This window comes from Salvelinus sp. IW2-2015, linkage group LG4q.1:29, assembly GCF_002910315.2.
Source record: "Salvelinus sp. IW2-2015 linkage group LG4q.1:29, ASM291031v2, whole genome shotgun sequence".
Taxonomy (NCBI): Eukaryota; Metazoa; Chordata; class Actinopteri; order Salmoniformes; family Salmonidae; genus Salvelinus; species Salvelinus sp. IW2-2015.
The window spans coordinates 45,028,898-45,056,022 of NC_036842.1; the positions used below are offsets into that span (position 1 = coordinate 45,028,898).

At 42.6% G+C, this 27,125-nt stretch overlaps 1 protein-coding gene and 1 non-coding gene across 2 annotated transcripts in view; both read right to left on the reverse strand.

The window, feature by feature from the left end:
• The window catches only part of LOC111962030 (la-related protein 1), an 87,338-nt gene that overhangs the window by 17,937 nt on the left and 42,276 nt on the right, over positions 1–27,125 (reverse strand). Inside the window, exons 7-11 of the mRNA XM_070442924.1 lie at positions 21,760–21,894; positions 17,708–17,870; positions 17,019–17,163; positions 8,321–8,498; positions 2,451–2,647 (exon numbers count right to left, since the gene is read on the reverse strand). Of these exons, the coding sequence (XP_070299025.1) occupies positions 2,451–2,647; positions 8,321–8,498; positions 17,019–17,163; positions 17,708–17,870; positions 21,760–21,894 (818 nt within the window). The remainder of the gene's footprint in view (positions 1–2,450; positions 2,648–8,320; positions 8,499–17,018; positions 17,164–17,707; positions 17,871–21,759; positions 21,895–27,125) is intronic.
• On the reverse strand, positions 2,329–2,419 carry LOC111962857 (small nucleolar RNA SNORA49). Its single transcript, XR_002877150.1, has one exon. It is a non-coding gene; the product is annotated as a small nucleolar RNA SNORA49 (small nucleolar RNA).

Genomic DNA, 27,125 nt, shown 5'->3' on the forward strand with positions numbered 1-27,125 from the left:
TAACAATTTTTTTCCTAATCTTTACAGGAAAATGCCACGGGCACTATTTGATGTGTGGATACATTTCACTGCAGCAAATGTAGAAGGAAAAGCTGTGTACATTTGCAAATACAGTGCCAAATCATGTGAAGAATGCAACAGAGATGCAGAATCATCTTGGCCAAGTGCGTAAAGTTCCCTCAGCTCTCACAACAAGCAACCTCTGACAAAAGTCCCTCTAATTCTATTCGAGGTGAAAATGATGAATTAGACACCTTATCGATAGCAACAGCTCATGGTCCTCCTGGAATCAGACGCTTTTTTGACTCAACGAAGGAACGTAGTCAGAGAAATGCTGATGAATGTCTTGCTCGAGCTGTGTATGCAACTGGTTCACCTCTGATGCTCACAGGCAATGTGTATTGGAAGAGATTTCTGAATGTTCTTCGCCCAGCATACACCCCTCCAACCAGACATGCTTTATCTACTCATTTGCTGGATGCAGAGTTTTACAGACTTCAAGTGAAGGTCAAGCAAATCAAAGAGAAAGACTATTGCAATCATCTCTGATGGGTGGTCGAATGTTCGTGGGCAAGGAATAATTAACTACATCTCCACCCCTCAACCAGTATTCTACAAGAGGACAGACAACGTTCTCTACATTGCAGATGAGCTGAAGGAGGTCATCAATGACCTTGGACCACAGAAGGTATTTGCACTGGTGACAGACAATGCTGCGAACATGAAGGCTGCTTGGTCTAAAGTGGAGTCCTACCCTCACGTCACACCCATTGGCTGTGCTGCTCATGCATTGAATCTGCTCCTCAAGGACATCATGGCACTGAAAACAATGGATACACTCTACAAGAGAGCCAAGGAAATGGTTAGGTACGTGAAGGGTCATCAAGTTATAGCAGCAAAGTGAGAAGAATAAGAGCACCACATTGAAGCTGCCCAGCAACACCCATTGGGGTGGTGTTGTCATCATGTTTGACAGTCTCCTGGAAGGGAAGGAGTCTCTCCAAGAAATGGCCATATCACAGTCTGCCGATATGGACAGCCCCATCAAGAGAATCCTCCTGGATGATGTATTTTGGGAGAGAGTGTTAAGCAGCCTGAAACTCCTGAAACCTATAGCAGTAGCCATTGCACGGATTGAGGGAGACAATAACATCCTGTCTGATTTTCAGACTGCTTGCAGATGTAAGAGAAGAAATCCATACTGCCCTGCCCACTTCACTGTTGCTCCAAGCAGAGGAAACTGCAGTTCTGAAATATATCAAAAAGCATGAGACTTCTGCCTGAAGCCCATACACGCCGCAGCATACATGTTGGACCCCAAGTATGCTGGCAAGAGCATCCTGTCTGGTGCAGAGATCAACAAGGCCTATGGTGTCATCACTACCGTGTCTCGCCACCTTGGGCTGGATGAAGGCAAGGTTCTTGGCAGTCTGGCGAAGTACACTTACAAGCAAGGGATTTGGGATGGAGATGCAATATGGCAGTCGTGCCAACATATCTCATCAGCCACCTGGTGGAAGAGACTTTGTGGATCTGAGGCTCTTTCCCCTGTTGCCTTCATCATCCTCCAAATCCCACCAACATCAGCCTCCTCAGAGCGCAATTGATCCTTGTTTGGGAACACACACACCAAAGCACGCAACAGGCTGACCAATACAAGGGTTGAAAAATTGGTGGCCATCTGGGCAAATTTGAGGCTTTTTGAGCCTGACAACGAGCCATCCTCAACAAGGTTGGAAAGTGATAGTGAAGATGAGGCCTCAGAGTCTGATGTTCAAGAGGTGGACATTGAGGAGGTCCAGGGAGAAGACATGGAAGCCTGAGAGGAAGACAACCAAAGCTTTAGTTTCTTGATGTATGTTGAAAACGTTTTTGGGAGATGCGATGGATCATGGGGGATCATTATATATTCCCTTTTGTTGTTCAGCAAAATCATCCCATGTGAAGAATCAACTAATTTAATTAAAGTTCAATTTGTAACTAAATTGTTTTATGTCGATTGGAAGGATTTAATTATTTGCAATTTGTCTACTTACGATAAGGTAAAAGGTTTCTGTTTCCATATGATAAATATATCCAATGCAAAAAAACTACATTTAAAATGGTATTAACATTAATTACCATATATTCCCGTTAATTCCAACGTAAAAAATACAAACGCTTGAAAAACAAAACAGAGAAAATGGAATTTGGGAAAAACATAAGTGAATTAGGCAACAACAACAAAAATGACAGATTTTATATGGCCCTAATCAAATAGAACCGACATTCATCTTTGTTATAGAGTTATTTTTATTTTTTATTTTTTTACAGTTATCATGTAGGATAATGGTCTGAGGTGAAAGCCATTACGCTGTATCCTCTTTCATTGCCAGACCACTCAACTGGACATAGAGTGACTGGATTAAGGGAGAGGGAGGCCAATAGACAATCAGGTCAACTCCACTCACCTTGGTTCTGGCCGGGGAGGGCTTGGGTCTCTTCTTCACCTCGATCCAGGACTCGGAGTCCAGGTCGGGCAGGCTGGCCGACAGTCCCTTGGGCATGCTCTTCAGGTTGGACACGTCCTGCTCCACCTTGGGCTGCATGGAGGCCCTGGACATGCCCCTGGTGGGCGTGGAGGACCGGGGAGACCCTGGAGCAGACTCTGTCGATTAGATTGACTCTATAGGTGAGCACGAGACTAGACAAGCCTACAGAGTGGACTAGTGAGAGTAAGCTCACTCTATATCAGCTACCTTTCAATAGTTGTGTCTCAAATGGCACCCTATTTCGTTTATAGTGTGCGCTTGGGATGCAGTCATAGCTACCACTCATACCCCTTGAACTACCTACCAGTCCTACCTGATTAAATAAGTGTTTTCGAATCATTGTCTATTAGACACAAAGCAGGAGAGCACTTGACTGAATCAGTGTACTCACAGAGAAGCAGTAAGAAATAAGCCCATTTAACCAATGGTTTTACACCTCACAGTTTTACACTGTATACCTCGGTCCTTAGGGAACAAGTGTCTGGGTTCTGCTCCAACTGAGCCAACGTACGGAAGCATTTAGCCTTCACCTGAGCGTTGTGATGATGTCAGAGGATAGCGAGAAACTAGCGCGTAGATGGTGACTGTGGCTGGCGGAGTACAGGGATCTTTCTGCGATTGAAATCATTCCTTGAGCATAAAAAAATTCACTGAATAACAGTAACGAGTAAAAACAACAAGGTTATGTGCAGGGCTACGAGGTAGTTGAGGTAGCTACAGTGCATTCGGAAAGTATTCAGACCTTCACTTTTTTCACGTTACAGCCTTATTCTAAAATTGATTAAGTAGTTTCTCACCCCCCCCCCTKTTCAATCTACACACAATACCCCATAATGACAAAGCAAAAACAGGTTTAGATTATTTTGCAAATGTATTCAAATAAAAAAAACTGAAATACCACATTAACCTAAGTATTCAAATCGTTTACTCTGTACTTTGTTGAAGCACCTTTGGCAGCGATTAGAGCATCGAGTCTTCTTGGGTATGACACTACAAGTGCGGCACACCTGTATTAGATAAGTTTCTCACATTCTTCTCTGCAGGTTTAGGTTCAAGTCCGACCTCTGGCTGGGCCACTCAAGGACATTCAGAGACTTGTCCCGAAGCCACTCCTGTGTTGTCTTGGCTGTATGCTTAGGGTTGTTGTCCTGTTGGAAGATGAACCATCACCCCAATCTGAAGTCATGAGCGCTCCGGAGCAGGTTTTCATCAAGGATTTGTCTGTACTTTGCTCTGTTCATCTTTCCCTCAATGTCGCCTAGTCTCTCCGTCCCTGCCACTGAAAAACATCCCCACAGCATGATGCTGCCACCACCATGCTTCACCGTAGGGATGGTGATGAGCGGTGCCTGGTTTCCACCAGACGTGGCACTTGGCATTCAGACCAAAGAGTTCAATCTTGGTTTCATCAAAACAGAGAATCTTGATTCTCATGGTCAGAGTCCTTTAGGTGCCTTTTGGCAAACTCCAAGCGGGCTGTCATGTGCCTTTTACTGAGTGGTGGCTTCCGTCTGGCCACTCCAACATAAAGGCCCAATTGGTGGAGTGCTACAGAGATGGTTGACCTTCTGGAAGCTTCTCCCATCTCCAAAGAGGAACTCTGGAGCTCTGTCACGAGTAACCATCAGGTTCACTATTTGTTCAACACTTTTTTGGTTACAACATGATTCCATATGTGTAATTTCATAGTTTATATTCTACTATTATTCTACAATGTAGAAAATAGTAAAAAATAATGAAAAATCCTTGAATGAGTAGGTGTTAAAACTTTGACCGGTAGTGTAGACAGGTGAGTGCCTTTCCAAATCATGTCCAATCAATTGAATTTACCACAGGTGGACTCCAATCAAGTTGTAGAAACATCAAGGATGATCAATGATAAGAGGATACACCTGAGCTCAATTTTGAGTCTCATGGCAAAGGGTCTGAATACTTATGCAAATAAGGTACCTGTTTTTTTATGTTTAAAACATTTGCACACAAAAAAAGAAAACATTTGTTCTCGCTTTGTCATTATGGGGTATTGTGTGTAGATTGATGAGAAAAATATATAACATTTTAGAATAAGGCTGTAACGTAACAAAAAGTGGAAAAAGTCAAGGGGTCAGAACACTTTCCCAAGATTTCCCTTTACTGTAACTAAGGGGCCTAGATCGAACCATGAAAACAGCCCCAGGCCATTATTCCTCCTCCACCAAACTTTACAGTTAGCATTATGCATTCAGGCAGGTAGCGTTCTCCTGGCATCCGCAAAACCCAGATTTGTTTTGTCGGACTGCTAGATGGTGAAGCGTGATTCATCACTCCAGAGAACGCATTTCCACTGCTAGAGTCCAATGACGGCAAGCTTAATGCCACTCCAGCCTACACTTGACATTGCACATGGTGATCTTAGGCTTGTGTGCGGCTGCTCGGCCATGAAAACCCATTTCATGAAGCTTCTGACGAACGGTTCTTGTGCGGACGTTGCTTCCAGAGACAGTTTGAAACRTGGTAGTGAGTGTTGCAAATGAGGACAGACGATCTTTACACCCTACAGCACTCAACGGTCCCGTTCTGTGAGCTTGTGTGGCCTACCACTTCGCGGCTGATCCGTTGTTGCTCCTAGACGTTTCCACTTCACAATAACAGCACTTACAGTTGACCGGGGCAGCTCTAGCAGGGCAGACATGTTACGAACTGACTTGATGGAAACTTGGCATCCTATGATGGTGCCACATTGAAAGTCAATGAGCTCTTCAGTGAGGCCATTCTACCGCCAACATTTGTCTATGGAGATTGCATGGCTGTGTACTCGATTTTGTACACCTGTCAGCAATGGGTGTGCCTGAAATGATGAATCCACTAATTTGAAGGGGTGTCCACATACTTTTGTATATATAGTGTGTGTGTGTGTGTTGGGGTGTCAGTGTAAGTATGTGTGTGTGGGTAGAGTTTAGAGGGTGTGGAAAGAGTCAGCGCAAGACAGTTAGTTAAAAGGGTAAATGCAGGTATTCCGGGTAGCAATTTGATTAGCTATTTAGCAGCCTTGTTTAGCAGTCTTATGGCTTGGGGGTAGAAGCTGTTCAGGGTCCTGTTGGTTCCAGACTGGTACTGCTTGCCGTGCGGTAGCATCGAGAAAAGTCCATGGCTTGGGTGGCTGGAGTCTGACAATATTTTGGGCCTTCCTCAGACACCCCCTGGTATAGATGTCCTGGATGGCAGGGTGCTCGACCCCAGTGATGTACTGGGCCATACTCACCACCCTCTGTAGCGCCTTGGGACGGGTGCCTTGCAGTTGCCGTACCAAGCGGTGATGCAGCCAGTCAAGACACTATCAAATGGTGTAGTTGAAGAACTTTGAGGATCTGAGAGCCCCCATGCCTAATCTTTCCAGCCTCCTGATCGTCCAAAAAGTTCACATTTTGACTAATTCTTCCAGGAGTCTTGATGATCATCCGGGTGCTTTTTGGCAAAACTTAAGTCAACTTTTTTGGACGACATGGGTCCCCGTTATGTCTGGTGAAAACCAAATACTGCATCCCACAGTAAGAACATCGTAACAACGGTCAAGCGTGGTGGTGGTAGTAGTGTGACGGATTGGGGATGCTTCGCTGCCTCAGGACAAGGATGACTTGCCGTCATTGAAGGAACCATGAATTCTGTTCTGTATTAGAACGTTTTAACGGAGAATGTCAGGCAATTCGTACGCGACTTGAAGCACAGCTGGGTCATGCTGCAAGACAAAGATCCAGAACGCACAAGCAAGTCTACATGAGAATGGCTGAAAACAAACAAATGTAAAGTTCTGGAATGGCTTAGTCAAAGTCGAGACCCGATTGAGATGTGGCAGGATCTGAAACGAGCAGTTCGTGCTCGAAAACCGACAAACGTTGCTGAGTTAAAGCAGTTCTGCATGGAAGAGTGGGATGTTAAGAGACTGATCAACAACTACAGGAAGCATTTGGTTGCAGTCATTGCAGCTAAAGGTGCCACAACCAGTTATTGAGTGTAAGGGGTAATAACTTTTTCACGCAGGGGCGTTGGGCGTTGCATACGTTTGTTAACTACAGTGCTTTCAGAAAGTATTCACTTTCTTTTTACACATTTTGCCGTGTTCCAGCCTGAATTTAAGAGCTGTCAAATTCATATTTTGTGTCACTGGACTACACACAACACCCCATAATGTCAGTGGAATTGTGTTTTTTATTTTTTTTTACTAATGAATGAAAAATGAAAAGCTGAAATTTCTTAAAACGGGTTGAATACTTATTGACAAGGCCAGCCTGAATAAGTTCAGGAGTAAAAATGTGCTTAACAAGTTACATGGACTCTGTGAGCAATAATGGTGTATAACATTATTTTTGAATGACTACCTCATCTCTGTACCCCACACATACAGATAATTGTAAAGGTCCCTCAGTGGAGCAGTGAATTTCAAACACAGATTCAACCACAAAGACCAGGGATGTTTTCGAACGCCTCGCAAATAAGTGTACCTATTTGGTAGATGGGTACAAAAAAGCAGACATTGAATATCCCTTTGAGCAAGGTGAAGTTATTAATTACACTTTGGTGTATCATTTTGATGGTGTATGCAGTCACTACAAAGTTACAGGCGTCCTTCCTAACTCAGTTGCCGGAAAGGAAAGAAAGCGCCTCAGGGTTCTCACCCTGAGGTCAATGTTGACTTTAAAACAGTTAGAGTTTAATGGCTGTGATAGGAGAAAACTAAGGATGGATCAGCAACATTGTAGTTACTCCACAACACTAACCTAAATGACAGAGTGAAAAGAAGGACGCCTGTACATAATTATATTTCTTACAAAACATGCATACTGTTTGCAATAAGGCACTTAAGGTAAGCTGCAAAAAATGTGGGAAAGAAATTTACTTCATGCCCTGAACACCCCTTAGTGTTATGTTTGGGGCAAATCCAACACAGCACATCACTGAGTACCACTCTTCATATTTCCAAGCATGGTTGCGGCTGCATCATGTTGGGGGTATGCTTGTCATCGGCAAGGACTAGGGAGTGTTTTGGGGGAAAAAAMAAAAGCAATAAAGCGAAGCACAGGCCAAATCCTAGAGGAAAACCTGGTTTAGTCTGCTTTCCAAAAGACAAAGGGAAACAAATTTCACCTTTCAGCAGGAAAATAACCTAAAACACAAGGCCAAATATACATTGGAGTTGCTAATTGAGTTACAGTTTTGACTTAAATCAACTACCAATGATCAACTTGACAGAGCTGGAAGAATTAATAAAAATGTGCAAATATTGTACAATCCAGGTTTGCAAAGCTCTTAGGGACTTACCTAGAAAGACTGACAGCTGAAATCGCTGCCATAGGTGAGTCTAACATGTATTGACTCAGGGGTGTGAATACTTATGTGAATGAGACATTTCTGTATATAATTTTCAATAAAACTTGTTCACTTTGTCATTATGGTGTATTGTGTGTAGATGGGTGAGAAAGAAAATGTATTTAATCATTATAGAATTCAAGCTGTAAAGGCACTATAAATAAATAAAATAAGTATCAACATTTTGTGTTATTTGCTCACTCGGTTTTACTTTACTAAATTTTAGGTTTTGGTTGAAGATCTGATTACATTCAGTGTCAGAAATATGCAAAAACAGAGAAAATTAGAAATAGGGCAACAACTTTCACGGCAGTGTACCGTTTTGATAGTGAGAGGCGAAATAGATGGTTGAATGTATAGCCACCTTTTTTTGATAGAGACTTAGCTATGCAGATTCACTATCAGTTGTATAGTGTGAGGCTGGCTAGGGGGTATAGCTACTATACCTGTCTGCTTAGTGGGCATCTGCCGGGGCACGAACTCGGGGCAGTGGATGAGCTGGGTCAGGTCCACCTGGTTGTGGTCCGGTCCCATGGACAGGCCAGGAAGTGGCCACTTCTCCGGCTCCACCTTCCGACGGATCTTCATGTCAATGATTTCCACCTCTTTGCTGTCCTTCAAAGACTACGGGTAGATTTTAAAAAGTGTTGAGGGTATGAAACACAATGAAATGGTATGCATCTACATGCAACTGTCAAAATAAAGAAAACACTTGTGTAAATGAGGTATATAAAGTATATTGAAAGCAGGTGGTTCCACACAGGTGTTGTTCCAGAGATCATTAAGCAATTAACATCCCATCATCAAATAAAGCTTTATTTACAGTGCCTTTGGAAAGTATTGAGACCCTTTGACTTTTTCCACATTTTGTTACGTTACAGCCTTARTATAAAATTGATCTAACACACAATACGCCATAATGACAAAGCAAAAATACGTCTGAATACATTTTTGCAAATGTATTACATAAACTGAAATGTCACATTTACATAAGTATTCAGACCCTTTACTCAGTACTTTGTGGAAGCAGTCTTCTTGGGTATATCTTCTTGGGTACGATGCTACAAGCTTGGCACATCTGTATTTGGGGAGTTTCTCCCATTCTTCTCCACACATCCTCTCAAGTTCTGTCATGTTGGATGGGGAGCGTTACTGCACAGCTATTTTCAGGTCTCTCCAGAGATGTTCGATCAGGTTCAAGTCTGGGATCTGGTTGGGCCACTCAAGGACATTCAGAGACTTGTCCTGAAGCCTCTCCTGCGTTGTCTTGGCTGTGTGATTAGGGTTGTTGTCCTGTTGGAAGGTGAACCTTTGCCCCAGTCTGAGGTCCTGAGCGCTCTGTACAGGTTTTCATCAAGGATCTCGCTGTGATTTGCTCCGTTCATCTTTCCTCTCGATCCTGACTAATCTCCCAGTCCCTGCCACTGAAAAACATCCCCACAGCATGATGCTGCCACCACCATGCTTCACCCTAGGGATGGTGCCAGGTTTCCTCCACACATGACGGTTGGAATTCAGGCCAAAGAGTTCAATCTTGGGTTCATCAGACCACAGAGTTTTGTTTCTCATGGTAGAGTCCTTTAGGTGCCTTTTGACAAACTCCAAGCAGGCTGTCTTGTGCCTTTTACTGAGTGGCTTCTGTCTGGCCACTCTACCAGAAAGGCCTGAACTCTGGAGCTCTGTCAAGAGTGACCATCGGGTTTGTGGCCACCTCTCTGGCCAAGGCCACTCTCCCCCAATTGCTCAGTTTGGCCGAGCAGCCAGCTCTAGGAAGAGCCTTGGTGGTTCAAAACTTTTTCCATTTAAGAGCGATGGAGGCCACTGTGTTCTTTGGGACCTTCAAGGCTGCAGATATTTTTTGGTACCTTTTCCCAGATCTGTGCTTCTCCACAATCCTGTCTCGGAGCTTTACGTACAATTCCTTCGACATCTTGGCTTGGTTTTTGCTCTGACATGCACTGTCAACTTTGGGACCTTATTTAGACAGGTGAGTGCCTTTCCAAATCATCTCCAATCAATTGAATTTACCACAGACGGACTCCAATCAAGTATAAACATCAAGGATGATCAATGGAAACAGGATGCACCGGAGTTCAATTTCGAGTCTCAAAGCAAAAGGGTCTGAATACTTATGTAAATAAGGTAATTCTGTTCATAATTTTTAATAGATTTGCAAAAAAAAAAAAAGATTAAAAAAAGGGGTTCGCTTCATCATTATGGAGTATTGCGTGTAGATTGCTGAGGAAATGTTTTTATTTAATCCATGTTAGAATAAGGCAGTCACGTAAGAAAATGTGGATAAGGTCAAAGGGTCTGAATACTTTCCGAAGGCACTGTATACAGCACATTTCAGACATGGATGCAACAATGTGCTTCACAGGAAAAAACTAACAAAAATTTAAAAAACTGAAATATTTACTACAGAGGATATATATATTTTTAATCACCACAATAAAATCAGACTAAAAAGCACCCTAAGGAAAAGCAGTGCTAAAAAGGTGTGTTTTAAGATCTCTTAATTAAGTCCACCGTTTCAGCCCCCCTCAGGTTCTCGGGCAGGCTATTCCAGAGGCTGGGGGCATAGTAACTAAAGGCTGCCTCTCCATGCCTCTTGGTCCTAGGCTTTGGGATAGTAAAAAGGCGAGTGGCAGAGGACTTGAGGGACCTACTGGGTACATAAATAAATAGCATGTCTGACACAATTGTGGATTGATTTAAAAACCAATAGAATATTATTTAAATTAATTCTAAAACTCACAGGCAGCCAGTGCAGCCAGACTTTAAAACCGGTATAATGTGTGCTCTATGTCTGGTCTTGGTCAGTACTTGTGCTGCAGCATTCTGTATGTTTTGCAGTTGACCAATGGCTTTCTTGGGTAGACCAGACAGGAGAGCATTACAGAAGTCAAGCCTGCTTGTAATAAAAGCATGGATGAGTCTCTCGATCAGCTTGAGCGAGAAACGGCAGCACCCTGGCAATGTTCCTCGGGTGGTAAAAAGCTATGTTGGTCACATTCCTAACGTGTGATTCAAAACGGAATTCAGAATCTAAAATTACACCTACGTTTTTTTATCTTTATTACCCGTGAATTCAAATGTGAGGCCAGATTCTCTCTCTATGCTTTGGCTCCAACAGTAACTCGGTTTGTCTTGATTCAGCAAGAGGAAGTTGTGAGCCATCACAGTATTTAAATCACCAATACAGTCTAACAATTTATCCATTGAGCTAAAATCCTCTGGTGACACAGAAATGTAAAAAAGTTGTGTATCGCCTGTGTAGCAGTGAAAATTAAATTCTGTGCTGTCTGATAACGCTGCCAAGGGGTACTGTATATAAACTGAACAGTACCGGACCCAAAATCAAACCTTGTGGAACGCCACATGTGGTATGTATTTTCTGAGTTATGTTCACCAAGGGTGATGACAAACTCTTGACCGGTTAAGTGGGTCCTAAACCAATTTAGAACTGGACCGGAGAGGCTAACCCACCTCTCCAGTCTGTCCAGAAGGACATCATGGTCAACAGTGTCGAATGCAGCACTTAAATCCGAGAGTACAAGGACAGAGACCTGATTGGCATCTGTGTTGGCTCCAAGATCATTTATCAGGTTAACCAAGACTGTCTCTGTGCTGCTAAGATTACTGTTCTTCAGAAGGGGTTTCACCATAGCAGTTTTTAGTGCAGTGGGGAAAGTGCCTGTGAACAGGGAGTGATTAACAATAGCTTGCACTTCTTCAGATATGCAATTAAAAACTACTTTCAAGAAGGTGGTGGGGATAGGATCGAGAATGCTGGCTTACATTTGTGATATCAATTTCCTGAGAATGTCTGTGTCAACCAGGGAAAATATAAATCCATATGCCTTTGCATAGTAGGCTAGGGCACAAAATGCTCATCAGGTTTTGCTTGACTGATAGCCAGCCTAATGATTGTTATCTGCCGCAAAGACATCACATTTAGATAACGCAACATCAACAAGAGGATATGTCAATAGAAACCTCCTTTGTAATAACCAGGTCCAGAGTATGGCCGAGGTTATGGGTGGGCCCAGTAAACATGTTGGATAAAGTCCATAGAGCTCAAAAGATTCATAAATGCATTGGCCTCAGAGTCAGTCTGTCAACATTAATATATCTCAAGGACAAGAGACAAAAGTGCAGAGAAATGAGTAAAGAAAGTGGGGCAGTGCTTTGGTGGCCTATACAGGTTTATAGCCAGCACTGGTGGCTGATATTTTAAAAAGTATAGCATGATGCTCAAAAGATCAAGCCGAACAAACAAATTGTCCTCACAGTTGAGAGCATTAGTAAAAATAGAGTATGAAAAGATGTTGTCGGGGCAGAGGCTTTAATAAGAGCGACACTATAATCTGGAAGACAGTCATGTTTCAGTGAGAAACATGAAAAACAAAATGGGTCATTCACGAGAAATCACTAGTAAAACCTAACATTTAAAAATCGCCATATTCAATAAGTGTGGGCCACTCTGCCCCTGGGGCATCAGCCTTGAGGCAACGAAAGGAATAACCAAATTATTAACGTTGAAAATCAGGTTCTCTGGCAGACGCCAATCTATCAGAATGGTAGGAGAAGACATTTTGTATAAACTCACTAGAAGACACAGTTAGCGGAAGGAACATCAATTCAGTTACTCACAATAACCATAGTGACATTTCTAAGTGAGTTGACATGCTTTCCAAGTCCTGTGTTGCTTATAGTGAGGACTGGAGAACTACCAGACCCTGTCCATTAGTCTCTAAAACAGTTCAAAATGTTGCTGGAAATAATTCTGGAACCGCTGCGGTTAGGGTGAATCCCATCTCTTTTAGAAAGTGCTGGTTGCACCCACAGCAAATCAAAGTTCACACAGAAGAGATATTCCTGTCTTTGCAAAGTTTCATCAGATTCTCGTTTAGGGCAACGAGTCGGCTGAAAACCTTCCGGACCCCTTCGATAGCACGGGAGGGAGCCAGAGATAATTATTAATTTCCCTGTGCTCGCGAGAACTTAGTCCTCCCTAAGTTCCTCAGATCGCCTAAAGCAGAGGTCATTAAAACATATTTGAGTGATGATGGTGTCAATATTGGAGTAGTTTGTCAGAACCATGGGCAGGAGGGAGTTGATATCATGATACGGGCTCCTGGTCGTTCCACAGAATGTAGCAAAATCTCGCAATCGAGCTGCCCACAATGATGGTGCTCGTGATGGAATCTGATCGGGAAGGAAGCGGGGGAGTGGGATGGGACTGCCTCAGGTAGGGCGGATGGAGGCTTCAAGTCAGGCTAACTTGACTCTTAGCACCAGCAGATGACATCGGAAACCCCAGAAAGGTGGAGGATGGCACGAGACCGTTCTGTCTTCAGTCAGTGACCTGCTGAACTGTGTGGGGGTGGGTGACACAGGGCGGCCACAGGTTTTTGGTATACACCCAGGATCCATGCTGACTCCCGTGGCTGTTAGGTCCGTCTCAAGTGGGGAGAAGCTGTTTGATAGCTGGATCAGATCTTCTCAGATAGATGAAGGGTGGCCAGACTGCCTTCCCGATCTCCTACGCCTTGTGAGTGTCCAGTCTCCCATGGGCCGCGGAGTTGAGCTGAACATCTGTCTGTTGGATTGGGACAGGTCAACGCCGCCCGACTCATCAACAGCTTTGCTATAGGAGGCATTTAAAACAGATCCGGTTTTCCTAGACCAAAGCAAGGTCGTGTACTTAGAAAGCAGGTCATCCTTTTCTCGCAGCCGAGCTTGCAGCCGGAGGGTCCCTTCCCTAAGCTGCTTGATGGTGGTGCATTAAGGGCAGAAGAATCCCTCTCCATTTCTCAGTTTAGGGTCATATATAAAAATGCCCAGTTACCAATTATTTTGGCTACCATGGCTAAAAGAAGAAATCTCAGTGACTTTCAAAGAGGGGTGTCAAAGGAGCATATGGGGTTTAAAGTGTATGTGGCAGGTAGCCTTGCGGTTAAGAGCATTGCCTTTCGACAATACCCCACAATGACAAAGCGAAAACAGGTTTTAGTATATTTCCAAATCTAGAAAAAAATTAAAGTATCTTATTTACATAAGTATTCAGAGAATTAGCTATGACACTCGAAATTGAGCTCAGATGCATCCTGTTTCCATTGATCATCCTTGAAATGTTTCTATAACTTGATTAGTCCGCCTGTGGTAAATTCCATGGATTGCACATGATTTGGATAAGCACGCACCTGTCTAAATAAGGTCCCACAGTTGACAGTGCACCCAAGAGCAAAAACCATGCCATGAGGTTGAAGGAATTGTTTGTAGAGCTCTGAGACATGKATGTGTTGAGGCACAGATCTGGGAAGGGTACCAAATTTTTTTTGCAGTATTGAAGGTCCAAGAACACAGTGGTCTCCATCATACTTAAATGGAGCAAGTTTAGAATCAACAAGACTCTTCCTAGAGCTGGCTYCCTGGACAAACTGAGAAATCGGGGGAGAAGGGCCTTGGTCTGGGAGGTGACCAAGAACCCAATGGTCACTGACAGAGCTCCTCTGTGGAGATGGGAGAACTTTCCAGAAGGACAACCATCTCTGCAGCACTCCACCAATCAAGCCTTTCTGGGAGTGGCCAGACGGAAGCCACTCCTCAGTAAAAGGCACAAGACAGCCCGCTAAGAGTTGCCAAACGGCACCTAAAGGACTCTCAGACCATGAGAAACAAGATTCTCTGGTCTGATGAACCCAAGATTGAACTCTTTGGCCTGAATGCCAAGCGTCACATCTGGAGGAAACCTGGGACCATCCCTACGGTGAAGAATGGTAGCAGCATCATGCTGTGGAGATGTTTTTCAGCGGCAGGGACTGGGAGACTAGTCAGGATCAAGGGAAAGATGAACGGCGCAAAGTAGAGCGAGATCCTTGATGACCTGCTCCAGAGTGCTCAGGACCTCAGACTGGGGCAAAGGTTCACCTTCCAACAGGACAACGATTCTAAGCACACAGCCAGGACAATGCAGGAGTGGCTTTAGGACAAGTCTCTTAATGTCCTTGAGTGGACCAGCCAGAGCCCGGACTTGAACCCAATCGAACATCTCTGGAGAGACATGAAAATAGCTCCCCAAATACATGTGTGCCAAGCTTGTAGCATCATACACAAGACTCAAGTCTGTAATTGCTGCCAAAGGTGCTTCAAAAAAGCACTGCGTAAAGGGTCTGATTACTTATGTAAATGTGATATTTTTTGCTTTATCATTATGGGGTATTGTGTGTAGATTGATGAGGAAAAAATACAATTTAATCAATTTAAGAATATGGCTGTAACATAGCAAAATGTAGAAAAGTCAAGGTCTGAACTTTCCTAATGCACTATACAGTACAAGTCAAAAGTTTGGACACACCTACTCTTTCCAGGTTCTTTTTTTTTCTTTTTTTTTTTTTTTAGCTATTTCGTAGCAGTTGGAGATGAGAATAATAGTGAAGACATCAAAACTATGAAATAATACATATAGAATCATGTAGTAACCAAAAAAAGTGTAAATCAAAATATATTTATTTGAGATTCTTCAAAGTAGCCACCCTTTGCCTTGATGACAGCTTTGCACACTTGGCCTTCTTTCAACCAGCTTCATGAGGTAGTCACCTGGAATGCATTTCAATTAAACAGGTGTGCCTTGTTAAAAGTTCATTTGTGAATTTCTTCCTTCTTAATGGGTTTGAGCAATCAGTTGTGTTGTGACAAGGTAGGGGTTGTATACAGAAGATAGACCTATTTGGTAAAAGACCAAGTCCATATTATGGCAAGAACAGCTCAAATAAGCAAAGAGAAATGACAGTCCATCATTACTTTAAGACATGAAGGTCAGTCAATACGGAACATTAAGAACTTTTAAAGTTTCTCAAGTGCAGTCGCAAAAACCATCAACGCTATGATGAAACTGGCTCTCATGAGGACCGCCACAGGAAAGGAAGACCAGAGTTACCTCTGCTGCAGAAGTTCATTAGAGTTACCAGCCTCAGAAATCAAGGCTCTCCAGAGGGTAGTGAGGTCTGCACAACGCATCACCGGGGCAAACTACCTGCCCTCCAGGACACCTCACACACCGATGTCACAGGAAGGCCATAAAGATCATCAAGTACAACAACCATCCGAGCCACTGCCTGTTCACCCGCTATCATCCAGAAGGCGAGGTCAGTACAGGTGCATCAAAGCAGGGACGAGACTGAAAAACAGCTTCTATCTCAAAGCCATCAGACTGTTAAACAGCCACCACTAACATTTAGTGGCCGCTGCCAACATACTGACTCAACTCCAGCCACTTTAATAATGGGAAATTATGGAAATGTATGTAAAATGTATCACTAGCCACTTTAAACAATGCCACTTAATATAATGTTTACATACCCATCTCATGTACTCTATATCATCTACTGCATCTTGCCATCTTAATGTAATACATGTATCACTAGCCACTTTAAACTATGCCACTTTATATTTATATACCCTACATTACTCATCTCAATGTCAATACTGTACTCTATACCATCTTACTGCATCTTGCCTATGCGTTCTGTACATCAGCCTCAAAGTCATTATATCTTTATGTACATATTCTTTATCCCTTTACACTTGTGTGTATAAGGTAGTAGTTGTGGAATTGTTAGGTTAGATTACTCGTTGGTTATTACTGCATTGTCGGAACTAGAAGCACAAGAATTTCGCTACACTCGCATTAACATCTGCTAACCATGTGTATGTGACAAATAAAATTTGATTTGATTTGAATGGCTGGTGGGCGGCTGCTCGGCCATGGAAAACCATTTCATTTCTTCAGTAAGGCCATTCTACTGCCAATGTTTGTCTGTCTATGAAGATTGCATGTCTGTGTGATCGATTGGATACAACTGTCAGGAACGGGTGTGGCTGATATAGCCAAATAACCACATTTTAAAAGGGGTGTCCACATACTTTTGTAGATTGACAGATATTAAACATCAACGTTTAAAGGGAGATCAGTCCTATTTAGTACGGTCTGCAGGAACTGGTTTTTACAAGTCAAAGCTCAATGAAAAGCCATGAATTACCTACAAAGTATACAGCTGATGAGGCATAGAAACGTATTTAGTTATGGGACTAAAGCCACCTGGCTCTATAAACATGTAAATAAGGAACAGAGTGTACCTCTATAATGAGGTTGACGTCAGTGGTGAGGGCCTGCACCCTGTGGAAGCTGGCAATCAGGCCAAGTGACAGGAAGCCTTCCAGGTCCATCTTCCTGCGCAGGAAGAAATCCCGCTCCAGGTTGTCAAGGCTGAAGTAGTACTCACTACGGAGAGTTCAAAAACAAGGAGGATCAAGGTACTCTTCCTATAATTAAAATGCCTTTATTATGAAGGCATGTTCAATAGAAGAAAAACTTTCAGCAAAGCCCTTGTCAGGGAATACAATGATAAAATGTGTGAAAAGTTGAATACAATGACATGTGGGAAAAGTTGAGACTAAATATTTGCCTATGTTCTCAGTTTCGTTTGAGTTGGAGATAAACTCAATTTCAATTGTCATCAGTTGTTTAGGAGATGGAATTTGATAATGGAAATAGTATAAGCCACGTTGATTCAGATTCCATGTTATATTCTGGGGCCACCCATATGAGAAAGTATGCATGCATGTTTAAGTCGGTTTGGATAAAAGTGTCTGCTAAATGGCATATATATTATATTACACTATTCCAAGGCTGAACAACAGTCACCACCTGCTTCCTCTTGAAACATTGACCTATAAAGCGTAGTAGCCAATGGTAGAACTTATGAAGCGTAGTAACCAATGGCAGTACATTTAAAGCAAAGTAACCAACGGTAGGTAGTACTCACATCTGCCTTTTGACATAGTCCTTGAGCAGCCCCTGGTCCACTGTGTACAGGTCATTGCTGCTCATGTTGTCGTAGTAATAGGTCACTGGAGCACCAAACTTCTGTCCGTAGGCGCCGTCCTTCCCGTTGTAGGCCTTGTAGCCATAATGGTAGTCAGAGTGACCTGGTGGGAGTCACGGCAGTAGTAAACCATTACAGGGCCACTGTCACAAGCCTACTACAAGTGAACAGCAAGGCTACAGAGCTACAAGACTTCACAACAGCAGGGAGACATTTGCAGCACAGCTGTTGAATCCCGGGAAGGCGCGCAATGATTTACCAAATCGGAGCTGGCTAAGATTTAACATTTGATGTCCCTCGGGGGGGAAATTCTTTGACTTCTGAAAGTAACACTGTGTTCCTGAGGAGAGGGAAGAATCGGAAAACTCAAAAACAGGTGGATCTCGGCCAAGTGAGAAGGAGAAGAACGGCAGGTTTCATCACAACAGGGGGTGGGTGGAGGGGGGGTGTCACCTTTGCACCTCTCCCCCTGTTCCACCCCCTTTCCCCTCAAATGAAGAGTGGCAGTGTTTCCCTGTCGGAGGCAGACTCCCATGGCCCGTTAGAGGTGAGAGAGGAGAGGCTGGTTGCCAAAACCAACAGGCCCAGGCTAGGGATGTAGAATTTTTGAATATCCGAACGGACGTCAGCATTCGAATACTTGTGTGAGTACTACTGCGTCTCCCTCTCAATTCAAGGGGTTTTATGGGCATGGGAAACATAAGTTAACATTGCCAAAGCAAGTGAGGTAGAAAATATACAAAAGTGAAATGAACAATAAACATTGCACTCACAGAAGTTCCTCTCTCCCTCCGTCTGCTCGCTCCCATCTCACACCGGCCCCTCCACAGCTGCAGCAATAGAGCCCCACCCTCTCTCCCTCCCATCTCACACCGGCCCCTCCACAGCTGCAGCAATAGAGCCCCCACCCTCTCCCTCCATCTCACACCGGCCCCTCCACAGCTGCAGCAATAGAGCCCCACCCTCTCTCCCTCCCATCTCACACCGGCCCCTCCACAGCTGCAGCAATAGAGCCCCACCCTCTCTCCCTCCCATCTCACCGGCCCTCCACAAGCTGCAGCAATAGAGCCCCACCCTCTCTCCCTCCCATCTCACACCGGCCCCTCCACAGCTGCAGCAATAGAGCCCCACCCTCTCTCCCTCCCATCTCACACCGGCCCCTCCACAGCTGCAGCAATAGAGCCCCACCCTCTTCTCCCTCCATCTCACACCGGCCCCTCCACAGCTGCAGCAATAGAGCCCACCCTCTCTCCCTCCCATCTCACACCGGCCCCTCCACAGCTGCAGCAAGAGCCCCACCCTCTCTCCCTCCCATCTCACACCGGCCGCTCCACAGCTGCAGCAATAGAGCCCCACCCTCTCTCCCTCGCGCAGCAGTGCTCGGGTCAAAAACTTAAGCTAATAAAACCCCACATGGATTTTGAATACGCAACACATTTATGATACTACTCCAATAGTGAAATTATTTCAAACTCTAATCCCAAGAACCATGTCTAACCCCACTGCCCTGAGGGATCACAGGTCTTGACACGTCCTAACAAACTCTGGTTATTAAATTGCTTTGTTTATACTGTTCCCTTAGTGAGGCCGGATCAGGGTCCCACAAGACCAAGGCAAAGCCAGCAGACAGATCATTCCACCATTGGGCTGGGCTTTAAGACATGTGGCGAAGCTCCATTCAACAGTGTTGTTCTACAGAGGATCGAATGCGCTCGATCCATCCAGCTGATAGCCCTCCATGTAACAATTCATGATTTTCCACTAAGGGGATTTTGAAAATTTAACCAGTTCATTGACTGACAGCACTTTAACAAAAACTACTACACTTACCCAATTAGATGCCTTTAAGAGTGCCTTTTATAGGCCAATGAAATGTTTTATCCCAAAAACAAAACTGTCAGAGAAAAATTACCATTACAAATCAATGGTGTGGAAAAGTGTTTTACATGAGTACTGAATAATTGAGGAAAAACTAAAATAGTTTGAGAAATGTATTCAGGAGAAATCTGGTTTAATTTATCTAATAAACTTTAACATTCAACATAGAAACGCATTAAAAAAGGACGTACAGAAAATTGTTACTAACGGAGAAACCCTTGTTTCACCTAAGGATATTTTGACTGAAGTAGAATATATATATATATTTTAAGTGTTTCCAACTTTAAAGAATTTTATGACAGCTTCTTACCTAAGAATCATGTGAAACTATCGACGATACAATTTTTTTTTTTTTTACTTAGAGAACGAACTATGGTTAACAAATGACTCCTGTCAGACAGAAAACCCCAGGCCTTGATGGCACTCCATCAAAGTATAGGTATATCAAACATTTTATGACTCGATGGAAGATCTACTAGCAATCTTTAATTATTCATATACACTACCATTCAAAAGTTTGGGGTCACTTAGAAATGTCCTTGTTTTTAAAAGAAAAGCACATTTGTCAATTAAAATAACATCAAATTGATCAGAAACACAGTGTAGACATTGATGTTGTAAATTACTATTGTAGCTGGAAACTTCAGATTATTAATGGAATATCTACATTGGCGTACATAGGCCCATTACGAGCAACCATCACTCCTGTGTTCCAATGGATTTGCTAACACAACGTGCCAAGTTAATTATTTTAAAAGGCTAACTGATCAATAGAAAACCCTTTTGCAATTATGTTAGCACAGCTGAAAACTGTTGTTCTTAATAAAGAAGCAATAAACCTGGCAAGTGGATCACTTGGCTTGTGTACTTTCTCTAGTTACTACTAGACTCCACATCACCGCTGGGCGAAGCTACAGCTCTTCTGTTATGAACATATTAAGCAAACACTTTTTTTATTTTACTGTTGCTAGTATTCTTTACTGTAGCCCATGCCATTTAATAAACTGTAGTATCAATCCACAATCGACTAGGACGAGAACTCTGCGCCCAAATTCAGATTGGASTTTATGAAAAAGCAAAGATTGTCAATAACCTACAGAAGTTAAGATAACCACATGCAGTTTTAAGCCGTGGAAAGCCTTGATTGACCAGTGAATGGCCAAGCCCTCGCCACACCTACAATTGAGTTATTAATCGAAACCCAGCCCTTTCGTGCCACCACCAAAAATGTTGCTCATAGCTGCCTCTGAAAATAGCAAAAAAATACTTCGGACCTATAGCGCTACACCAGCGAAGGTGTAAGTTTGTTAAAATAAAGCACTGAATTGGACCCCTCAAATGGAGTTTGAAATCTTTAGGGTAATGTGTTACTTTCTACAGTCTACTCCTGAAAAATGCTATAGCTTAGGACATTCCTTGTATTCAATCATTAAGATCTTAGATTTCATTGAGATCTAGGTTATCATGTAGGTAAAAATACATGAGAACAAAGACAGGTGAATTGCACTGAACAGTTCAGTAGATGTGAGTCGACTGTATCCAACTAAACTGAATACAAATATAAACACAGCATGTAAAGTGTCAGCCCCATGTTTCATGAGCTGAAATAAAACATCCCAGAAATGTTCCATACACACAAAAAGCTCATCTCATTTTGTGCAAAAATGTGTGAAGCTGAACAGCATCATTATTACACAGATGCACCTTGTGCTTGGGACAATAAAATGCCACTTTAAAATGAGCGGTTTTGTCACACAACACAATGCCACAGAGCGCGCTGACTGCAGGAATGTCCACCAGAGCTGTTACAGAGAATTTTATGTTAATTTCGCTACCATAAAACTGTCTCCAATGTCGTTTTAGAGATTTTGGCAGTACATCCAAGCGGCCTCCAAGGCCCACCCATGGCTGCACCCCTGCCCAGTCATGTGAAATCCATAGATTAGGGCCTTTATTTCTATTGACTAACTTCCTTAAATGAACTGCACCTCAGTAAAATCTTTACAATTGTTGCATGTTGCAATTTTGTTCAGTATAGTTACAATATGATGACTTTGACCATTTACATGGTAATGCATTTTTGGGGGGAGATTTTACATGTTTTTTTAGCTTACCTCTGGAGCCTCTGCCTCGTCCCCGGCCCCTGCCACGACCCCGGAACCCGGCACGGAAGGGAGCACCCTCGCTCCTCACACTGGACACCTCATGGTCGTTACTCCATTCACGCTCGGACTTCCCTCTGTACCAGTCTGAGAACATAAATTATAATACAAAAGTATATGTGATTTCGGCTATTTCAGCCACACATTGCTAAAAGGTGTATAAAATCAAAGACAAAGCCARGCAATCTCCATAGACAAACATTGGCAGTAGAATAACCTTTACTGAAAAGCTCAGTGCCTTTCAACATGGCACCGTCATAGGATGCCACCTTTCCAACAAGTCAGTTTGTCAAATTTCGGACATGCCCCGGTCAACTGTCAGTGCTGTTATTGTGAAGTGGAAACGTCTAGGAGCAACAACGGCTCAGCAGCAAAGTGGTAGGCCACAAAAGCTCACAGAACGGGACCACCGAGTGCTGAAGCAAGTAAAAATATTATGTCCTCGGTTGCAACACTCACTACAGAGTTCCAAACTGCCTCTGTTTGTGGCCTGCTGGAGGTCATTTTGCAGGGCTCTGGCAGTGCTCCTCCTTGCACAAAGGCGGAGGTAGCGGTCCTGCTGCTGGGTTGTTGCCCTCCTATGGCCTCCTCCACGTCTCCTGATGTACTGGCCTGTCTCCTGGTAGCGCCTCCATGCTCTGTACACTACGCTGACAGACACAGCAAACTTTCTTGCCACAGCTCGCATTGATGTGCCATCCTGGATGAGCTGCACTACCTGAGCCACTTGTGTGGGTTGTAGACTCCGTCTCATGCTACCACTAGAGTGAAAGCACCGCCAGCATTCAAAAGTGACCAAAACATCAGCCAGGAAGCATAGGAACTGAGAAGTGGTCTGTGGTCACCACCTGCTGAACCACTCCTTTATTGGGGGTGTCTTGCTAATTGCCTATAATTTCCCCTTTTGTCTATTCCATTTGCACAACAGCATGTGAAATTTATTGTCAATCAGTGTTGCTTCCTAAGTGGACAGTTTGATTTCACAGAAGTGTGATTGACTTGGAGTTACATTGTTTTGTTTAAGTGTTCCCTTTATTTTTTTGAGCAGTATATATATATATATATATATATATATATATATATATATATATATATATGGCTGAGAGGGTATACCGTATTTTACTATAGACTGGTATTGATACATGGACCGGTTTGGGCTTTTACTTTACCTAACGGTATTTCAATGTTTGATTCGGTGGCCCCTTGGTAACACTTTACTTGACACCGAGCGTCATAACACGGCAATAACCATGTCAAAATGTCAATCTGTCACATGGTCATAACACATTGCGTTATTTTATGGCTACATAAGGTGTCAAAAAGCCTTACACACAAGGCAAAACACAGCTATTACAGCAGCCTACGTGTCAACAGTACATTTTATATAACATAAACGTTCCCGAAATTGAACACATTCAATTATCATTGTAACTGCTCATACATTGATGTCAGACATGCACCTACCCCAATGCTTTGTTGCTGATGACTGGGATGAATGCAGGAGCAGAGTGCAGGAGCAGGACAAGACACCCTCTTTTTGACTGATGACTGATATAAGGGCATGTATGTGATAGGCCTATCTGGCTTATATGATTATGATGGTCATAATGCTTCTTCACAGTGTCATGAAGTGTATTCAAGTTAATAAAAACAAGATTTAAAAAACATGACTAAATCATTCATTAAAACAAAGGAATTGAAAAATGAACTTTCAAATGAAAGGAAACTCGGCTGAATAAAATGTGGGTTTTGACACTTATGTAACCAGCCATAAAATAACAATATGTCACAACAGGCGCAAATATAAGTCATGACAGTGTTATGACCATATTATGACAAGTTATGTCAGCTGTTATGACATGGTTATGATTCATGGGTGTCTGTTTGCTACTTGAGTCCTTTCTTCCCCTCCTTCCACACACACCAAGCCCCATCACTCAAGGAGAGCAGTTTTTGCCGTTCACTTGCAGTGACAGTATGCATGGTCAATGCTGCCGATGTAGGTGACTGAATTAAATGAAAAGCTGAAATGTCTTGAGTCAATAAGTATTCAACCCCTTTGTTAATAAGTTCAGGAATAAATACTTTCCTAACAAGTCACATAATAAGTTGCATGGACTCACTGTGTGCAATAGAGTTTAACATGATTTGAAATGACTACCTCATCTCTGTACCCCACACAGCAGTGAATTTCAAACACAGATTCAACCTCAAAGACKCGGAGGTTTTCCAATGCCTCGCCAAGAAGGGCACCGATTGGTAGATGGGTAAAGCAAGACAAAGCAGACATTGAATATCCGTTTGAGCATGGTGAAGTTGTTAATTACACTGATGGTGAATAAATACACCCAGTCACTACAAAGATACAGGCATCCTAACTCAGTTGCCAGAGAAGAAGGAAACAACTCAGGGAATTCAACATGAGGCCGATAGTGACTTTAAAACAGTTAATGTAATGGCTGTGATAGAACGAATGGATCAACTACTTTGATGTTACGCCACAATACTAACCTGATTGATATAGTGAAAAGGAAGCCTGTACGTAACGAAAACATGCATCCTGTTTGCAACAAGGCACTAAAGTAATACTGCAAAAAATGTGGCAAAGTAATTAACTTTTTGTACTGAATAAAGTGCTATGTTTGGGGCAAATCCAACACATTACTGTGTTCCACTCTCCATATTTTCAAACATAGTGGTGGCTGCATACTGTTGTGGATATGCTTGTAATCATTAAGGAGTTTTTRAGGATGATAAAAAAAAAGAAAAACACAGAATGGAGCTAATCACAGGCAAAATCCTAGAGGAAAACCTGGTTAAGTATGCTTTCCACCAGACACAGATTAATTCACCTTTCAGCAGGACAATAACCTAAAACACAAGGCCAAATCTACACAGGAATTGCTTACCAAGAAAGCAGTGAAAGTTCCTGAGTGGCTGAGTTACAGTTTTGACATAAATCTGCTTGAAAATCTATGGCAAGACTTGAAAATGGTTGTCGAGCAATGATCACCAACCAATTTGACAGAGCTTGAAGAATTTTGAAAAGAATGGACAAATATTGTACAATCCAGGTGTGAAAAGCTCTTAGAGACTTACCCAGAAAGACCCACAGCTGTAATCGCTGCCAAAGGGGATTCTAACGTGTATTGACTCAGCYTGTGAATACTTATATAAATATGCTATAAAAAGTCACTCAAATAAAATAAAAACATGTTTTCCTTTGTTATTATGGGGTATTGTGTGTAGATGAGTGAGGGAAAAAAGCAACTTAATCCATTTTGAATGCAGGCTGTAACACAACAGTATGTGGAACTACATTCTGACTACATTCTGAAGGCACTGTAGATAATACAGCCCAATACCAGTGCAGAGGGATATACTATAAAGCAGGATCAATGCCAGCTAGCCAGCTCACCTCCCTAAATATTATTACATAACTGAATTTTTTGGAATGATCAGCTTGAAAACGGGAATGATCTAGTTCACTCAACAAAATCTCATATCTAAATATAGCATTCTAAAGAAGCAGAAAATGTCTGGTTATTTCTGGTTGTTTATCAAAGTTATTAGCTGGCTAACTCATTGATCCCGTTTTATAGTATACCCCGCTGGTGTAGGCCTAGATCAGCATGTTTGTGCAACGGTATATTCTAAAATCAGAGAGGAATAGGCATAGGATGAATATTTTATCTACATCAAAGCTACAATAAAATAACATTTAATGTAACATCTAATTAGGGTCCACTGGGAAAACACTGACCAACACCTTGGGTCCTAAACTGTCACAATAACCCCTCCATGGCTTTTTCATGTCAAACAACATTGTATTCAAAGTACCCACTATATTCCATCTTTTGGTTGACGTTTGATTGAACAGTATAAAACAAAATGATCTAAGACGCATAAAAAAAAAAAAACTTGGGATGTATGTGTTGCCACCCTAGGGTCATGACTTATAAAGCACATTTAGAATGCTTATTATTCAAAAACCTAAAATATCTAATTATATATGACATAACGTTTATATACAGGTAACTGCAAAAATAAAGGATACACGAGTAAATGAGGGATACAAAGTATATTGAAAGCAGGTGCTTCCACACAGGTGGGGTTCAAGTTAATTAAGCGTTGTCGAGTTGCCCATTATTTAGTCTACCATGGCTAGAAGAGAACTCAGCTACTTTAAACGCGGGGTCTCAAAAGGAGCATAGGGGGTTTAAAGGGTGTGTGTGTGTGTGTGTTGGTCGATAAAAAAAATATGAAAAAACGATAACATATTACCGATCCAAATTGTCTGGGAGCGGGGGAAAAATCCATTGCAAAATAATGCTTTTTATTGATAGAATTCATCGACGGAGCACATTGACTGGTATTTCTGACTTCAAAACGCAAATATACTTCACAGGCTAACAAATCATCAAGATGCTTGGAAATTAGTGTCGGGTGTATGCGTTTCCATTTTTACTCACGCAAAAGACATGAGATCCTCATAAGGGACATCAGCTAAGTGTACCGACTGGGCAAAATTAGCAAAGCTAGTGTTGATTATCCCAATTTCCAGTGTGCCCGCCGAGAGGGGCTTCATTCTACAAAACAGAGCAAAGACCGTGCCTTCTTGATGACAAAGTAACGAGGCTGATGCGCATCGCAAGCTGCTCCAGGGAGTTGGGCAGTTTTGACTTCCAAACAGCAGCAGCTCACTTTGAGCAGGCTAAGGTGTGCCGCAAACACAAGTAAATTAGAGATAAATGTGTTAGTCAGGCCTGGTCCGAGCAGTTCTTCTGCCACCCTAAGCAAGATCAACATATGCCGCCCGTGTCATGTACAGTGTAAAGATTTGAAATGGCTTGATAGACTAGAGTAGCGTAATGTGTAGGCTATCATGCGCAATTGGTGAATTTCAGTTGAACTTATTCAGTAGCACTATTCACATTGGAGAGTTAAATGTTGTCATCACTAGTCAGCCAACTGTCTATAGTAGGAAATAGTTGTATCAATAAGCCATGTATATCACAACAAACGAGTCATGGACCCACGAAAGTTAAAATGACAAACATTAACATCACCCAGTAGAACTGTAAAAAGATTGAGATATAATTTCAGCTTTGAAAACAAGTGCTTTCATAAATGCATGGCGTGGGCCTCTTCACAGGAGCATTGTAAAATAAGCTCTCTCTCAACGAACCAGCCACAACTAATTGAGTTTATTTACATACTGATTTTGATTGTCCAACATCAGTTTTAAACTTTCTTAATTTTGTGGGCCCCTAGAGTGGTCTCTTTCCACTCATATGGTGCTGAATCGCAGCGGGAAT